We start from the raw sequence: 19,547 nt of genomic DNA, 5'->3' as shown, positions 1-19,547 counted from the left end.
TTTGTGCTGCTGTTGGGGAGGTTGGAACCCCCATTATAGAGGAAACTTAACTTTTCCCTATTTTTTAGGGTAAAAGTTAAGTTTTCTGTATAATGGGGGGGTTACACCCCCACAGCCCCCCCAACAGCAGCACAAACACTATTAAGTGTGTGTGGGGGGGGTTCCCACACACCCACCCTTGGAGCTCTTTAAAATAGACTTTTACGCGGCGAACTGGAGTCTTGCACTCAATTGTCTGCTATGTAATGTCGGCGCGCTTTTGTCCCGTCACCCATTTAAATGTGAACATCTGGGCAGAAGTCCATATCACAATTTTACAGATCTCCAAAGAAGCTGTGCCAACTCGTGGGAGACTTCTGTTTGCAGGGAATGGAGCGCCATAGGCAAAAATAATCCAGGAAGACATTTGTAGAACAGAATCTGTGAAAAGAGTTCACTAGGCTACTCCTGGGAGCTGCCTGCTGCTCTTTTGGGTATGCCCATAACACCTGATGCTGTCATAGTGCCCGATAAGCCCTTTCAGTTTCAGTTCATAGGGGATTGGAGGGGGGACAGCATCCACTGGGAATTAAAGAGGGGTTAAGCATTTTTTTTTTTTTTAACTCAGTCTAGATCAGAGGTGTTCAACCTGCGGCCCAGTGAAATATTTTGTGCGGCCCTGGTCGAGGGCGATGCAGTGTTTTCCTCTGCTGCCCCCGGGTGTTAACCGTTTTGCCGGCTCCTTCCTCTGTCTTGTTTCAGCGTTTGCGTGTTTGTGAGGCCCCAGAAACATTTTTTTCGGCCAATGTGGCCCAGCGATGCCAAAAGGTTGGACATCCCTGGTCTAGATAAAAACATACTTCATTATCGCTGAAAAACATCCTAATAAGCTAATCAAAGCTATGGAGAACTTGGAATACGAGGAATGACTTAAGAGACTGGGATTGTTCTCCCTTGAGAAAAGGAGTCTGCGAGGGGATATGATCGAGACTTTTAAAATACTGAAAGGAAATCGACAAAATAGAGCAGGAAAAAAAATTATTTACAATGTCCAATGTGACACGGACAAGAGGACATGGACTGAAGCTAAGGGGGGACAAGTCCAGGACAAATATCAGGAAGTTCTGCTTCACTTAACGAGTGGTGGACACCTGGAATGCTCTCCCAGAGGAGGTTATTGCGGAATCCACCATTCTAAGATTTAAAAGCAAACTAGATGCAATCTCCTTACGAGAGGCATAGAGGGATATGGGTGACTAAAATTAAGTTTCAAGTTTTATTGTTTTTAATATACCGACCATCGACAAGTATCTAGCCGGTTTACAATGCTAAGATAAAATAATACGCCAGGTGTACACCTGGCTGGGCCTCCGCGTGTGTGGATCGCCAGACTTGATGGACCGAAGGTCTGATCCGGAGATTGCAGTTCTTATGCTCTTAATTTTGGGGCTGCCTCCTTGCTATTTGGACAAATTAAGTTAGCTATTTTTGAAAAGGCATATTTTAGGTGTTTTGGACAGATGTATGCGTTTTGGCCATTTTGAGACATCCATTTCAAAAATGAGCACCAGAGTAGCATAGTAAAATGAAAGCAGATAAAGATCTTCCAGGCAGTCAACAGCCACATCTGACACTCCGTACAAGTTACATTCTTTCAGACACTTAAGCCTGCTTTGACTGTGGTAGTTAAGCAATGCTCCTACCTTCTCGGTGGGGGTAATGAAGTATATAGCCTCCATGCTGGGGATTGGTTCTCGCCGCTTGTTGACATCTTCCACAACTAAGATTGGAGAATCAAAGAGAAGAGATCAACTTGAGCTGTGGAGTGAAGCGCTGAACTTCCACATAAATCTATGTGTATGCATCACACACCCCTTAAACCCCACCTCTCTCTTCCCTCCCCTGTCTAACTTCTCCCTAAATTTCAGTATAGTCCTCTCTTAATCTGTACTCGGATAAATTGTATCTAAACTCAAATAACTTGTACTAAACTAAACTAAACGACTTATACTAAACTACTTATACTTAAACTCTACTCTTAATTTGCTGTATACTCCCTGTATTTAACTACTGCACAGTCCTGTATGTCCAAACATTTAACCCATTGTACATCTTATTTGTCTAATTACTCTCCATTGTGTATGTTTATCTGAAGGCCGTTCTGAGCTACTGGGAGGACGGGATAAAAATCTAAATAAATCAGTGTAACAGTCGGCACAGAAATAAAAAGGGAAGGGGGAAGAGAACCAGAATTAATCGTGGCTGTGAGTTTGGTTCAGCTGCATTATGGCATTCCACTTCAAACATAGGCCAAATTTCGAGGTAAAGGCTAACGAAAAAGCAGGCTCAAGCACCATAAAGAAAAAAAAAAAACACACAAGTACACAAACAAAATTCAAAAAAATATCTTTAAAAATATTAAAGATAAACAATTTTAATTAAGAACATAAGAATTGCCGCTGCTGGGTCAGATCCAGTGGTCCATCGCGCCCAGCAGTCCACTCACGCGGCGGCCCTTAGGTCAAAGACCACTGCTCTATTTGAGTCAAGCCTTACCTGCATATGTTCTGGTCCAGCAGGAACTTATCTAACCCTTTCTTGAATCCCTAAAGGGTGTTTTCCCCTATAACAGCCTCTGGAAGAACGTTCCAGCTTTCTACCACTCTCTGGGTGAATAAGAACTTCCTTACGTTTGCACGGAATCTATCCCCTTTCAACTTTAGCGAGTGCCCTCTCGTTCTCTTCACCTTGGAGAGGGTGAACAATCTCTCTTTCTCTACTAAGTTTATTCCCTTCATTATCTTGAACGTTTCAATCATGTCCTTCTTTTCAAGGGAGAAGAGGCCCAGTTTCTCTAATCTCTCGCTGCACGGCAACTCCTCCAACCCCTTAACCATTTTTGTCGCTCTTTTCTGGACCCTTTCGAGCAGTACTAGGTCCTTTTTCATGTACAGCGACCAGTGTTGGTCGCAGTATTCCAGGTGGAGGCGCACCATGGCCTGGTAGAGCAGCATGATAACCTTCTCTGATCTGTTTGTGAATGAAGCCATCTGCACAATGTGCGGCGGTGGCGAAAAGGGCGAACAGAATGCTTGGAATGATTAAGAAGGGGATCACGAACAGATCGGAGAAGGCTATTATACCGCTGTACCGGGCCATGGTGCGACCCCCCCACCTGGAATACTGCATCCAGCACTGGTCACTGTACTTGAAGGACATGGTACTACTCGAAAGGGTCCAGAGAAGAGCGACTAAAATGGTTAAGGGGCTGGAGGAGTTGTCGTACAGCGAGAGATTAGAGAAACTGGGCCTCTTCTCCCTTGAAAAGAGGGACATGATTGAAACGTTCAAGATAATGAAGGGAATAGGCTTAGTAGATAAAGACAGGATGTGCACCCTCTCCAAGGTAGAGAGAAAGAGAGGGCACTCTCTAAAGTTAAAAGGGGATAGATTCCATACAAATGTAAGGAAGTTCTTTTTCACCCAGAGAGTAGTGGAAAACTGGAACGCTCTTCCGGAGGCTGTCATAGGGGAAAACACCCTCCAGGGATTCAAGACAAAATTAGACAAGTTCCTGCTGAACCAGAACGTACGCAGGTAAGGCTAGACTCAGTTACGGCTCAGGTCCTTGGCCTAGAGGCCGCCGTGGAAGCGGACTTGTGGGCACATTGGACCACTGGTCTGACCCAGCAGCGGCAATTCTTATGTTGTTATGACCTAAGTTTGATTGGAGAACATAAAATTAGACCATTTTTGACTGGGAGATCATTGTTTTAGTTTTGTTTACGTTGAGGGAAAGCATGAGAGAGATTTGCATGTAATGGAGGAGAAAGGTATGCAAATGTGTCTTGCATTACTCCAGGTACAAAAAAACATAAAATATTTTTAAAATACCTTATACCGTGAGCCCACTAGGGTCAGAGAAAGTTTATGTATATAATACATAAGCTGTTTTGGTTATAAAGGTGGTATATCAAATGCAGTCCCCTTACTGTACCATGTTAAACTGTATTATGCTGACTTCATGAGTATCGTGGCTCTGTTATACGAATTCTATAATGATGCCTATATTATGCGGTATCAGTTGTATTTTGTTGATATTTATCATATTACTGTTACTATTAATGCTATTACCAGGATTTACGGTAATCTGCCTATCTCCTAGTTTACCTCATTGTCTCAACTGTGTTTTATGCTTACATTGGTCATTTTAGCTATTGTTATACTGCTAATACAACATAAGCCATTTATAATCTATATAATAAAACCGTAGGCGGCGCATGCGCAGTCTTATCGGCGTGCTTCCGTGATCCGTATGTCCGTGGCCGCCAAGACTGCAGCATGCCCCGCGCTTACTACGGCCCCACGCGCAGCTCAGTTCGGCACGGCGGTTTCCCCAGATAGGGGAAGCCGAAAAACTCAATCCCGCCTCATGGTCCTGCCGCCGCTCACGAATTCCCCCCCCCCAATCCTCCTGCAACAGCCGCTACCGCTCCTGTTCAAAGCGGCCTGCTGAGGTTCGCGGCCGCTGTAACGAACCTCGCAGGCCGCTCTCCACATGGTAGCACGTTCCCTCTGACGCAATCGCGTCAGAGGGAACATGCTACCGAGTTGGAGAGCGGCCTGCGAGGTTCGTTACAGCGGCCGCGAACCTCAGCAGGCCGCTTTGAACAGGAGCGGTTGCGGGAGGGGGGGGGGAGTTTTAACAGGAGGAGTCGCCGAAAAAAAACCTTCAGCCGCAGCAGGCCAGCACACGGGAAGGGAAGGGGAAGGGGCCGAACGGAGCAGGGCAGCTCAAGGTAAGAAGGGAATGGGGGGTGGGGGAAAATGTTTCTAATACTCAGCAGGGACCTGGAGGGGAAGGGAAAACCGCTGCTGCTTCTGCAAAGGAAAGTGGTGGTAGGGGAGAGAAGGGAATGGGGGGTGGGTGGGGAAAAATGCTGCTACTACTTCACAGGGATCTGGAGGGGAAGGGAAATATCACAGCTGCTTCTGCAAAATAAAGTGGGGGGGGAGAGAAGGGAATGGGGGGTGGGGGAAAATGCTGCTACTGCTTCAGCAAGGACCTGGAGGGAAAGAGAAATACCACTGCTGCTTCTGCAAAGGAAAGTGGGGGGGGAGAGAAGGGAATGGGGGGGGTGGGTGGGGGGAAATGCTGCTACTACTTCACAGGGATCTGGAGGGGAAGGGAAATAGCACTGCTGCTTCTGCAAAGGAAAGTGGGGGGGGGGGAGACACAGAAAGAAATACAGACAGACAAAGGAGGCTAGGGAGAGAGACAGACAGAAATAAAGACAGACAGGGGACCAGAGAGACACAGAAATAAAGACAGACAGGCAAAGGGTGCCAGGGAGAGAGAGAAAAAAATTACAGGAGGGAGAAAGACAGAAAGAAAGGAAGAAAGAAACAGGAGCAGGGAGAGAGACATAAAGAAAGAAAGACAGACAGCCATATATTCTAGCACCCGTTAATGTAACGGGCTTAAACACTAGTAATAATAATAATAGCTTTATTTATATCCCGTCATACCTTTTCAGTTCAAGATGGTATACAACAAGTGGAGCTGTAAGGACAGCGAAATTACATCAGTTAGATTTGGGAGGGATAGACAGACAGATACTAGGAGAAAAGGGAGAAGGGATGTGTAAGGCATGGTAGGTGTTAAGCAGAATTGAAGGATCAGATAAGTCTGTCAAACAGGTGGGTTTTTAGTGATTTTCTAATTAGGTCACTTAAGGTGTTGTTCAAGATCCCTACTTGAAAGGAGTGTGTCCTGTTGAGGAATCTTTTGAATTTGCATCCTTTGGGGGAAGGCAATGTGAACAGTAGTGTTCTGCGTGAAAAGCGGAGTTTGTCCTGAAGGGTGAGGTGTTTCAGGAGATAGGTGGGTGCATTGCCGAAGAGAGTCTTTTGGAAATCAACTTGTTACAACGCAGCTCCCTTCTGAATCGGAGAAGTCTATGCTTCAGCTCCAAATGAAGGAGGCTGAGATCCTCCGAAACGGAGCCCCATAGAGCTTTTCAATTTGACTGGCATGGACAATATTGTGGCAGGAACAAAGGGACTGTCAGTGATTGTGAGATAAGTACTCTTTAAAGTTGGACACATCTTATATAACTGTTTCAATATTGGAGGAGGACATAACTTTGAAAGTTGAATATTACCATTTTGGATTTTGTAGCAATTTTTATTGCACACAATACACTGGAGAGATTACAATTGATGAATGATTACTTGTGTTTTTGCACATTTTTTACAAAATTCACTACGGGTCCAGGGATGTTACACTAGTGAAGAATCCTCTCTCAACTCCATATTACAGGCTGGTCCTGATTGTGACTTTGTGTAAACTGAGAATCCATCACAATTTCATTTGGATTTGGGGTGGGGGGGGTTCTTGGTTACATGAATGTCATAAGATATTATTTTCAGGTGGTATATTTTAGTTATATATGAATTTGGGAGGGGGTGGGGGTTAAATCTTATTGGTGTATGATATTGAAGATTTTTCAAGTGATGTTGTATTATAATTGTTTGATATTTACTATACACTTGATGTAAGTTATAAAATGAATTAATTATTTTAACTTATCATCGTTATTTATTCTCAGTAGTGATCTTCCAGTGTATTTGTCATCTATAGAATGAATTTTTGCTGCACTATTCACTTTTTCCTTGTTACTGGGTTAAGTTTTTGTTCAAACAGAAGAGAGTCTTGAAGCAGAGACAACTGAATTTGAAGATATACCTGTTATACACTGCTTTCTATTCATAAAGGCAGTTAATAAATCATCATAAATAAAACAAAATGGCTCATACCACAAAAAAAAGAGCATAACATGAGCCATTTCATACCCACAGGGCCATACTCACTCGTGATGCCTTCAGCAAGTATGTCAGACATCTTGCAACAGGATGAGAGGATCCTCATACTGAAGTGGTCCATTATCAGCACCTAGGAAACAAAGCAGGTGCTATGAGGCAGTCAAGGTGAAGAGTATGCCATACTGTTTCCAGTCCTGTCTTAGCCTGTAAAATTTAGCCTTAGCAGATTTAGCCTGTGGAGACTATGAGCTAGATGCACTAAAGTCAGTGATTGTCACTAAACCTGTTTTCACAGCTTTAGTGACGATCGCTTTTACCGACTCGATGCATAAAACAGCTCACCGCGTGTTTTTGCTCCTCGATCGCCCATTTTCCAATCCGGCCATGCAAATTAGCTAAAACCTGAGAGAGAATAAAGCATGGATGCTCTGGATACATCCCGATAAGTCCTGACATTAGCCAGGTGAAGGGGGATGGGATTAAGACAAAGATCACTTTTCTCTTTACAGAAAAAACTGCCCTCACCCCCTGCAACTGACATCTACCTTATCTATCTCTGCAGATGATAGAAACAATAGATTAACTATGGAAAGATATTTCACCATTAACTGAAGAGCATGCAAAGATGGAGAAATACGCTGTTTTATGAGTTCAATTAGCTACTAAAACTAGAGAAAAAGCAACAGGTCCTGAGGCTGTGGGCTAGCTGTGGTTTCACACCAAGGCCCACCCAGCCAGATACCATAAAGAGATAAACAGACCATGGTCAGAAGACAGAATTCTCAGAAGAAAGAATTCATAAGAAAAATCATCTAATAGAAAGTATCAGAGATGTTTAAAGTTGGGAGGGGGGCTTGTGCTCGGAAATACTAATATGGTGGGGAAACAGGCATTTCGGGGGAAAGGTAGGTTTTACGGAAAACAGAGTGGACATATAACATGACGTAGATGAGAATAGCCAATAAATGAATGTAGTTAGGCAGTAATGCATAAGTAAATAGCCAATAAGGATGTATCATGTGATATAGACCAACGTGGTGTTGGCCACTAAGAAATGTATAAAAACCAGGCCTATAGAAGGGAGAGGGCAGAACAGACATCGGAGGACCTCTAGGCCTAGAGATCGTCACCTTCTGTTACGCTATATACTAAATGATTTATTCCTGTAAGCTGTTATTGATTGGCTAAATAAATATATACTTATTGAAACCAGTATATAGCGTTCGAGGTCTCATTACCGAGGTAGGCCTGGACAGCTGCCTACATCAAACCCCATGCAAAGTAGCCAAGTGATTGATGCACTTGGAGTATTGTGTTCAGTTTTGGAGGCCGTATCTGGTGAAGGATATAAAAAGACTTGAAGTTGACCAGAGGAAGGTGACAAAAATGGTAAGGGGTTTGAACCAAAAGAAGTACAAGAAAAGACTGAAAGACCTAAACACATATGCTCTAGAGGAGAGGAGGGACAGGGGAGATATGATATAGATGGTTAAATACTTGAAAGGTATTAATATAGAACCAAATCTTTTCCAGAGAAGGGAAAATGGCAAAACTAGAGGGCATAACTTGAAGTTGCAGGGAGGAAGACTTAGGCGTAATGTTAGAAAATTCTTTTTCATGGAGAGAGTGGAATGCCCTCCCGAGGGAGGTGATGGAGAGAAAAACGGTGATGGAATTCAAAAAAACATGGGATAAACACAAAGGATCTCTAATTAGAAAACAAACAAATGATATAAATTAAAAAACTAAGGCCGATATTGGACAAACTTGTACGGTTTGTGTCCCATATGTGCTGATTCGGGTAGAACGGGCTGGGGACGGCCTCAAAGGGATCTCCACTAACTTGGAACACGAGGTCGTTACTGGCCAGACTTTACGGTAGATATCCTGCAAACAACGGGATGATTGGATAGGCTGGAGTGAGCTCGGATGGCAACTTCAGCAGTTGGAACCTAGGACATTACCAGGTGGACTTTAGTCTACAGCCCAGAAATATCAAAGAAGAGACAAGTTAACTTAATCATGTTTTTCTAATGAGAATAACTAATAGGCAGACTGGATGGACTGTTCAGGTCTTTATCTGCCGTCATTTACTATGTTACTATGTTATATAAAAGCAAATTTGATTATGTTTCCCCGCTTCTGTCAAAACTTCACTGGCTTCCGGTGATTTCTAGGATTCACTTTAAATGTACCTGCCTAACTTTCAAGATCCTACATGGCATTCTTCCTCTCCTAATTCCACTATCCTGGAATTCTTCGAGACCTGACACTACCAGATCCGCCCATATACTCAAACTATCTTTCCCCTCGTTAAAAGGCGTCATGTATGCAGGGAAATTAGGGAAATCCCTTTTCTTCAAATTCACTGCCCTGCTGCGGAACCTAGGCTCATTCCAATTATTCCGAAAGCATCTGAAAACCTGGCTTTTCTCCAAAACGTAAAGCTATCTATTTAAAATGTAAAGCTAGCTATCCTCTTCATAACCTCTAATTTCTTATTATGTCCTTCCCTCATTTATTGAATTTACCTGTAAACTGTGCCGAGCTCTATCTTCATGGAGATGATGCGGTATACAAACTTAAGGTTTAGTTTCTCTTCCTCTCTCTCTCTCTTTTTTTTCTCTCTCTCTCTTCCTCCCTCTCCTTTTTTCTCTCTTCCTCTCTTTTTTTCTCTCTCTCGTCCTCTTTTTTTTCTCTCTCTTTCTCATTCTCATTAAAAGACGTCATGTATGCAGGGAAATTAGAGAAATCCCTTTTCTTCAAATTCACTGAGCTTTGGAATAACCTCCCTGCCCCACTGCAGAACCTAGGCTCATTCCAATTATTCCGAAAGCATCTGAAAACCTGGCTTTTCTCCAAAACGTAAAGCTATCTATTTAAAATGAAAAGTTAGCTATCCTCTTCATAACCTCTAATTTCGTATTATGTCCTACCCTCATTTATTGAATTACCTGTAAACCATTATGGAGATGATGCGGTATACAAACTTAAGGTTTAGTTTAGTTTCTCTTCCTCTCTTCCTTTTTTTTCTCTCTATATTCCTCTCTCTCTCTTTTTCTCTCTCTCTTCCTCTCTCTCTTTTTTCGTCTCTCTCTCTCTTCCTCTCTCTTTTTTTTCTCTCTCTCTCTTCTTTTTTTCTCTCTTTCTCATTCTCATTAAAAGGCGTCATGTATGCAGGGAAATTAGGGAAATCCCTTTTCTTCAAATTCACTGAGCTTTGGAATAACCTCCCTGCCCCACTGCAGAACCTAGGCTCATTCCAATTATTCCGAAAACATCTGAAAACCTGGCTTTTCTCCAAAACGTAAAGCTATCTATTTCAAATGAAAAGCTAGCTATCCTCTTCATAACCTCTAATTTCGTATTATGTCCTACCCTCATTTATTGAATTACCTGTAAACCATTATGGAGATGATGCGGTATACAAACTTAAGGTTTAGTTTAGTATATTACCCTGCATCAGAAACTGGACATATCCCTATACAATCCTCTCTCCACATGCAGCCTCTTGAGAGATGATAAATTAATACTTCATTTCTCAAAAGACAGATGAGAAACAGGGCACGAAACACTGCTTGCGACACGGCTCGAGTTTATCTTAATAGTGTTTTGTGCAAGCTTTAGTATATGTCGTACCATCTATGATTCGCTCAGAGAGAAAACTGAGTTCCAGTCCCAATGTCCTGTTCAGTTCATAGATCTTTCATTATGCTAAGAGTAATCATGTCAGAAAAATTCACACTCCTCTTAATTCATCTGAAATCTCCTTAGTCCAGGGGTAGGGAACTCCGGTCCTCGAGAGCCGTATTCCAGTCGGGTTTTCAGGATTTCCCCGATTAATATGCATTGAAAGCAGTGCAGGCAAATAGATCTCATGCATATTCATCGGGGAAATCCTGAAAACCCGACTGGAATACGGCTCTCGAGGACCGGAGTTCCCTGCCCCTGCCTTAGTCCCTCAAGTAAAGTCTCCCCCCCAACTCCTCGTCTGGCTCTCTTCAAAAACCCAGTTTACAAGACTGCACTGCTTACACTTCTACAAGCTCTTAACTATCAAATGCCCCAAAGTTTAGAGCAACAGCATCTAAGATCTTCACCTACCTTCCATTCTCCATCCTTCTTCACACTCTTAACCACGCCATTCAGGATTTCTAGATAAAAGAAGGGAAAAAAACCCAACAACTTCCATCACAGATCTTTAAGCAACAGAGCTCATGTCTAAATCTTTTTTTTAAATCTAGATCAGGGGTCTCAAAGTCCCTCCTTGAGGGCCACAATCCAGTCGGGTTTTCAGGATTTTCCCAATGAATATGCATTGAAAGCAGTGCATGCACATAGATCTCATGCATATTCATTGGGGAAATCCTGAAAACCCATCTGGATTGCGGCCCTCAAGGAGGGACTTTGAGATCCCTGATCTAGATAATTCAGTCGACTGAAAATTAACTTGAAAACCCAGGGCAGGCTGCTCATAATTTGATGCCTAACAAGCTAATTTAGTGGCCTTCATCAAATTTTAAGCAGGGTTATGACACTGCTGACCAGTGTCAATTACATCAATTCCCATTAGTCCACCCTCAAACTTCATTGTGTATGTGTTGGGGGTGGGGGTATTCTCAAAGTTGAGAACATTTCTAAATGTCTATTGAGAAATACCTTGGCTCTACCCTCAATCCGCTTTCCCCCTTTCTGTCTTGATCCTGGGTAGAGATGCAGAATAGAAAACAACCACCCCCCCCAAAAAAAAAAAAAAAAGATAATGAGGTCCACCCCAGAAGTCTCTGGGGGCTGCCACTGGCCCCCAGGCCTTACATTGAAGAACACTGAACTAATGCACCCCTACACCAAAACACAAAGAAAGCTAGAAACACTGCTCCCATGTTAGGAGGCATCCAACTCTTTGGAGTTTGCTTATTTTTATAAGGCCAGTTTCTCTCAAGAAAACCGTAGCTGCATTTCTATGTGAGAAGCGGATCCAGCTTCTGCAGCATACAAATTTTGACAAAGTGAGACAGCAATAGGGCAATGTTGCTCAATGCAAGGGCCAATGGTAGTCCTCATCCCCCTGGCCTTTTTTTTCTGCTTCTCTCCGCCACGAGAGAAAGGAGGAAGTAGATGAAGGGAAGAGCCGCATTCTTAAAAGGACAAGGCATTTCTCAATAAAAATTTTTAAAAAGATGCATTGATATGTATGTATGTAATTTGCTACAGTGTGTCCTTGAAGTGCTTTGTACGACAAATGTAAATATATGTTTGTGTTATATGGAATGATAATTGTTTGGGTGGATGGGTGGGTGGGTAGGTGGGGGGGGAGAATGGATGATTATGAACATGAGAAAGATGAATCTGCTTTTATTGTATTACTATGAGATTGCAATGGTTGTATTGCACTGTTGTAGTTTTGAAAATTAATAAAGAATATTTTTTTTCTTCTCTCTCCGTCGCTGCAGGAGTATAGTGACTGTTCTAAATGAGCGAAGTTTTGCAATACGAGTACATAAAGTATTTTGTATTAAAGTTTTTGGTTTGTAGAATGATTCGAGTGGGGAAATTTACTTTGATATACGAGTGCTTCGGATTACAAGCATGCTTCTGGAACGAATTATGCTTGCAAACCAAGGTTTTACTGTATATCTTAAATTTAGCTCATGCCTTAAATTGTAAGCCTGCTGTACTTGAATGTATGGTTATACTTGAGCCTCTGAAGGGTTAAATGATTTGTCCAAAGTCAAAAGAAGCATCAGTGGGATTTAAAACCTGGCTCATGTCATTAGATTTCAAAGAATGGATTTTTACTGTTTAACATGTTACCATGACAAAAGGTGTCAATTGGTAGTACAATTACCATTAAGAAAGCTGTACAGATCTAAAATAAAAGCTGAATCATTAACAGGCAACCCATCAGGAATATGGAGGTAGCAAAATTGGAGAGGGGTGCATTATTGGGAAAGCCTGGGAAGCATACCTTATGGAAGTCTTTCCAATTATTGAGATGTGTGATTACAGGTGTATACTGTATGTATTTTTGAATTAAGTATGGTTATCTGCTGGGTAATCATGTGTTAATGATGCTGCTGTTCCAGGAGAGGGAGGTGGAGGGGGGTGAACTAGGATTATGACAGATTATTATCTTTTGCAGTGTTTGTATTTCTTGAAAATGAATAAAAATGATTTAAACATACTATATGTATTTGCACTCTGTGCATATTTGTGTCTGGGAGAGAAAAGCAGGACAGACATTTTGAAAGGAACAATGGCCTAATGCATGGGTAGGCAATTCCAGTCCTTGAGAGCCGGAGCCAGGTCTTCAGGATCTCCACAATACATGAGTTAGATTTGCATCTCTAGGAGGAAGTGCATGCAAATCCATCTCATACATATTCATTGTGGATATCCTGAAAACCTGATCTGGCTCCGGCTCTTGAGGACCGGAATTGCCTACCCCTAGCCTAATGGTATGAATCAATATATCAGAGTTTCTATGTTGCTGAAACTGGAATGGCTTCTCCCATAGAAATGCATTAGGCCATTCTTAGGGGTGCTAGCTTATTTCTCAGGAACTCCTAATCCAGGGGTCTCAAAGTCCCTCCTTGAGGGCCGCAACCCAGTCGGGTTTTCAGGATTTCCCCAATGAATATGCACTGAAAGCAGTGCATGCACACAGATCTCATGCATATTCATTGGGGAAATCATGAAAACCAGACTGGATTGCGGCCCTCAAGGAGGGACTTTGAGACCCCTGTGTGTAACCTAGTCCAATTTGGACCATTTTTAAATTCAATGTGCCTTTACACTAATTACACCCCCACCAACAGACGCAAAATTTTGGCTTATTCCATTAAATTGATGGAGTTATTCTGTGCTCAGAAAGTCATTCTTGATCACTTATATATAATTTTCATGTACCAAGAAATAACCTTAGTATCAAGGCAATTATTATTTACCTCAAAGAAGTTACAATGTAACCTTTTTGAAACTGAAAAAGCAGTTCTACCTTAAGATGACAAATTGTTCTTTTCTGATGATTAACTTTTTTTGTGCAAGAAATAATCTCATATCTCTCCTCTATATTTCTCACACAACAGAGATATAAAAAGAAGATAAATTTACTAAGCTGAAGAGTGATGTTTAATATTCATTGAAGTTACACAAAATGGGGTAATTCTATGATCAAGGCCCAAATAACTAAGGTCAGGGATGAATTTTCCCATCAGGTCCAGATGGAATGAGGACCAAAATTTATAAACAAGCCCACAATAGGCAATTCTTCCTGTGGGGAATTATATATAAAAGCAATATAAATCTTACTAATGGCATAATTTAATTTCAAATACAGTAATTATTAAAAAAAAAGTTTTGTGGTGAATTCTTCTGGGCCTAGGACCTGCCCTCCCCCATCTTGCTCCCCTGTTATTTCCAGAGTGTACTTGGGGCGTGGATGCTAAGAAGGGGTAGGAAAAGGAGAGAGTTTAGGGTGGAGTCTGATATAGGCCAAGAAAAGAGAGTTATCAGTATCTCCAAGACCTCTACTTCTCCATTTTCTATATCCGTTCAGAAGCACCAGAGAAAGCCAAGTATTTTCTATTTCTTCTATTTGTGACATCTTTTTGATATTTAATTCTCAGGGGCTGTCCACCCTTGGCATCTCTGGTTTGTACCAAAAGCAGCAGAGAGTGAAAATGACTGTCACAGCCTTCCTGGTTCTCAGTCCACTCTTCTAACCACTACTGTACACTCAAAGCCTGTGTTTTTTGCAAAGCCCCCATGCTCACTCACAACCTGCTACTGCTACCAGCACTCTCACAACTAGATTTTCAGGCTCATCGATTCAGCGAGTCCTGACATCTCCGGGTCTCCTAATGCAGCAGCAGCGGTGTCCGGTGGAAAGAGGCAGTGCTCGTCAGAACTTCCCTCTGCCACATCACTTATGATGCAGCAGAGGACAGCCCTGGCATGGCAGGCCAGAAGCAGCCTGCTCAGAACGCTGCCTCTTCCCGTCAGCCACCACCACGGCTGCTTTGGGAAGCCAGTATGTCAGATTTCATAAAGGAGGGGAGATGGGAGGGATGGAAAGCTTCTGCACAGGGGGGATGGAAGGAAGGGAGGGATGGAAAGCTGCTGTAGATGGGAGGAGAGAGAAAAGGAAGAACTGTTGGACATGGGGTGGAGGGGAGGAAGGGAGAGATGCAACAAAAAGGTAGAAAGGGGTGAGGGAGAAATCCTGCAAATGGTGAAGGGGAGGGAGACATGCATGGAAAAGAGAGGGAGAAATGTTGGACATAGGGTGGAGGGCAGGGAGAAATAGTGCATGGGAAGAGAAAGAAATGTTGCACACGATAATGGAGAGGAGGAATCTGAGATGCTGAATGGAGGGAAATAGAGAGGTTTGATCCAGGGCACAAGGCAGGGAGAGAGAAAGATGGTAGACAGTGAGAATGAAACATAATATTGGATATGGCAATGGAAGGGAAGGTACAGAGATGGAAGATGGATGGTGAGCATGGAGAAAAAAGAAAATGTCAAATAGGCAGGAGACCCAGGTGAGCGAGTTAACAGAAGACAAACAGAAACCAGAGCCTGGGACCATCATGATTTGAATAATAAAATGACCAGACAACAAAAGATAAAAAATAATTTTATTTTCTATTTTGTGATTACAATATGTCAGAGCTTGTGTTAGAGAGGAAAAGACTATTTATTTTGTTTACACCACAGGGCCAGCGTGGGGTTGGAGAGATCAAAGGGGAGTTGGATGGGTGAAGAAGCTACAAAATAAACCCACCAGGATGTTTGGGAAAAAAAAAATGCCCCATTGGGCAGGAAAAGTGATTGAATCAAATTGAAAAATCAATTCAATGGACCAAATCGAAAAATCAATTCAATGGACCAAATCGAATCGAAAATTTTTTCCCCAAATCAGGCAGCAGTTTGTGAGGAGATTGATGTAGGAAAAGAGTGTATGAGATTTTGGCAGTGGGGAGGAGGAAGATGGATAAAACTGAGGGTCCGTGGTAGGGGCACTAAAGTGATCAGTGATATTTTGAGCCCTAGGCAAATCTATATGAATTCCATGCTTTCCCCCACTTCTTATTTTTTCTAACCCAATGGATGCTTGAAATATTACACATAAGGGTTGAAAGCAGTTGCCTATAGGCAAAATAATTCCCTCAAAATTTAATGGAACAGGATAAAATCTGTGATGGGGATAAACAGCTGTAAAAGACGCACTGAGTTTGAAAATGGGCCAGACCAGGCCAGGAATTTCAAAGAAATAGCCAAAAAATGTTCCCCAATGCTTTTCTACATGAGAAGCAACTCCAGCTTATGCACTAAAGAAACTTTTCAAACTTTCTCATCAACATACACAGAGACAGCACACCCAAAATAGAATCAGACAACATTTTGGGTACTAATTCAAGCTGTTCCTTACAGGTCAGAATACACATCCTCACACAGAGGGTTTAGGAATAATTCCTTATCACCGTAGTCAGTTGACCCGGGATGAAAGGACAACCCTAGGTGTGATTCATTTGTCCTATACTTGTTTCTCATTCACTTCAAAGTTTTCAATATCATTTCATTCAAACATCAAAACAACAACACAAAAAAATCTTACTGCAAAAATGAAAAGCATAACACAACTCCGATCAGTTTACAACCTGTGTCACTTTGTTCTGTAGAAGTCTCAGTTTACTTCTATTTTGCACCTTCTTTATCGCAGATGTTTTAACTATCTCTTTCCAATGGAGTGTCCTAACCAGAACTGGATAGAATCTCTCTCAAAAACATCAGGGTGACTTTTAGCAACAGTTATTCTCTCCATCCCGATGGCTTGAGCACATAACCATGTGCTAATGCCCTAACAACTATAAACCATTTTTGAAAAGACATCAACTTTTTAAACTCTAAAGCACTTTGCCAAGTTGACTGAATTATTAAGTGGTTACAATATGATCTTGTTTGAACTAGAGAATGACACGGGGACAAATTTTTCACCGTCCCCGCAGAAACTCATTTTCCCATCCCGAATTCTTTTCCTGTCTGCCCCATTCCTGCAAGCTCCGTCCTCATCTACACAAGCCTCAAACCCTTTACAACCGTAATTGTTTGAGGCAGAGCTTATGGGAATGGGGCAGGGACGGCGACAAAACCCGTGGGGAAAGGGAAAATTGAGTTCCTAGGGGGAAAAATGTGTCCTCGTGTCATTCTTTAGTTTGAACTGTTTTAGAATGGGATGTAAAGCCCAGGAAATGCCAGATACTTACGGTCCAGCTATAGATCAACACACATGGATGCAGTCTTACCCCAGCTCAACTGAATCAGGGATCTCAAAGTCCCTCCTTGAGGGCTGCAATCCAGTTGGGTTTTCAGGATTTCCCCAATGAATATGCACTGAAAGCAGTGCATGCACATAGATCTCATGCATATTCATTGGGGAAAACCCGACTGGATCTCAAAGTCCCTCCTCAAGGGCTGCAATCCAGTCGGGTTTTCAGGATTTCCCCAATGAATATACATGAGATCTATTTGCATGCACTGCTTTTCATTGTATGCTAATAGATCTCATGCATATTCATTGGGGAAAACCTGACTGGATCTCAAAGTCCCTCCTCGAGGGCTGCAATCCAGTCGGGTTTTCAGGATTTCCCCAATGAATATGCATGAGATCTATTTGCATGCACTGCTTTTCATTGTATGCTAATAGATCTCATGCATATTCATTGGGGAAAACCTGACTGGATCTCAAAGTCCCTCCCCGAGGGCTGCAATCCAGTCGGGTTTTCAGGATTTCCCCAATGAATATGCATGAGATCTATTTGCATGCACTGCTTTTCATTGTATGCTAATAGATCTCATGCATATTCATTGGGGAAAACCTGACTGGATCTCAAAGTCCCTACTCGAGGGCTGCAATCCAGTCGGGTTTTCATGATTTCCCCAATGAATATGCATGAGATCTATTTGCATGCACTGCTTTTCATTGTATGCTAATAGATCTCATGCATATTCATTGGGCAAAACCTGACTGGATCTCAAAGTCCCTCCTCGAGGGCTGCAATCCAGTCGGGTTTTCAGGATTTCCCCAATGAATATGCATGAGATCTATTTGCATGCACTGCTTTTCATTGTATGCTAATAGATCTCATGCATATTCATTGGGCAAAACCTGACTGGATCTCAAAGTCCCTCCTCGAGGGCTGCAATCCAGTCGGGTTTTCAGGCTTTCCCCAATGAATATGCATGAGATCTATTTGCACGCACTGCTTTTCATTGTATGCTAATAGAGCTCATGCAAATTCATTGGGGAAATCCTGAAACCCCGACTGGATTGCGGCCCTCCAGGAGGGACGTTGAGACCCCTGATAGATCGATCGATCGATCGATTCCTGACACCATCCCAGGCAAGAATGGAGCCTTCCCTTCAACCTCCACTAAGAGAATCGGAACTACAAATCCCTGCATGCACTAAGAGAAAAGCCACAACTTATCACCGTAGTCAGTTGACCCGGGATGAAAGGACAACCCTAGGTTTTATACATCAAGATATTGCACTGCAGGCAGGAACAGGGTACAGAGAGCTATCAAAAAGTTTCTTTCTTTAAAAAGAGATCTATCTCCAGGAGATGGGTCTGAGCCACACCCACTGCATTAAAAAAAAGCCCCAACCAAGCAGTCGGGTCTCACTGCCACAGCCGCCTCTTCCTCCTCGCAGAAGACTAGCCTCACTGCCCAAGCTGAGAGCGTGATAAAAAAAACAACCCAACAACCCAGCACTTACTCTCTCCCACCAGCGCTTTCAGTCCTCCTGGCGCCATCTTCCAGCCTCCCGGTCGCTCCCTACGCTTCCGGGTCTCGCGACGAAGGCGGACCCTCAAGCGCCCATCTCTCTGACGTCACGGCAACGCTCGTATTACACGGCGCGTCGGTGACGAGGGAGGGGAGGGCGGGGTCTCTGTTGCGTTAAAGGCCAAGAGAAAGGGGGCGGGGTCTCTGCGGGGTGTTCAAGACAAGTCCAAGAGAAAGGGGCGGGGTCTCTGCGCGGTGTTCAAGTCCCAATAGAAAGGGGCGGGGTCTCTTCGGGGTGTTCAAGTCCCAGTAGAAAAGGGCGGGGTCTCTGCGGGGTGTTCAAATCCCAAGAGAAAGGGGGCGGGGTCTCTGTGGGGTGTTCAAGTCCCAAGTGAAAGGGGCGGGGTCTCTGCGGGGTGTTCAAGTCCCGAGAGAAAGGGGGCGGGGTCTCTGCGGGGTGTTCAAGTCCAAGAGAAAGGGGGCGGGGTCTCTGCTGCGTTAAAGACCAAGAGAAAGGGGGCGGGGTCTCTGCTGTTAAAAGCCAAGAGAAAGGGGGGCGGGGTCTCTGCGGGGTGTTCAAGTCCAGGAGAAAGGGGGCGGGGTCTCTGCGGGGTGTTCAAGTCCAAGAGAAAGGGGGCGGGGTCTCTGCTGCGTTAAAGACCAAGAGAAAGCGGGCGGGGTCTCTGCTGTGTTAAAAGCCAAGAGAAAGGGGGCGGGGTCTCTGCAGGGTGTTCAAGTCCAAGAGAAAGGGGACGGGGTGTTCAAGTCCCAAGACAAAGGGGGCGGGGGTCTCTGCGGGGTGTTCAAGTCCAAGAGAAAGGGGACGGGGTGTTCAAGTCCCAAGAGAAAGGGGGCGGGGTCTCTGCGGGGTGTTCAAGTCCAAGAGAAAGGGGGCGGGGTCTCTGCGGGGTGTTCAAGTCCCAATAGAAAGGGGCGGAGTCTCTGCGGGCTGG

General features: G+C 43.4%; 1 protein-coding gene across 1 annotated transcript in view; it reads right to left on the bottom strand.

Moving 5' to 3' along the window:
• Positions 1-18,745, bottom strand: part of STXBP2 (syntaxin binding protein 2) — a 90,907-nt gene extending 72,162 nt beyond the window's left edge. Inside the window, exons 1-4 of the mRNA XM_033916533.1 lie at positions 18,587-18,745; positions 10,909-10,958; positions 6,853-6,934; positions 1,683-1,759 (exon numbers count right to left, since the gene is read on the bottom strand). Of these exons, the coding sequence (XP_033772424.1) occupies positions 1,683-1,759; positions 6,853-6,934; positions 10,909-10,958; positions 18,587-18,623 (246 nt within the window). The 5' untranslated portion in view covers positions 18,624-18,745. The remainder of the gene's footprint in view (positions 1-1,682; positions 1,760-6,852; positions 6,935-10,908; positions 10,959-18,586) is intronic.
• Positions 18,746-19,547: the final 802 nt, after the last annotated feature.

This window comes from Geotrypetes seraphini, chromosome 12, assembly GCF_902459505.1.
Source record: "Geotrypetes seraphini chromosome 12, aGeoSer1.1, whole genome shotgun sequence".
Taxonomy (NCBI): Eukaryota; Metazoa; Chordata; class Amphibia; order Gymnophiona; family Dermophiidae; genus Geotrypetes; species Geotrypetes seraphini.
This window is presented reverse-complemented; position numbering and strand designations above follow the sequence as displayed.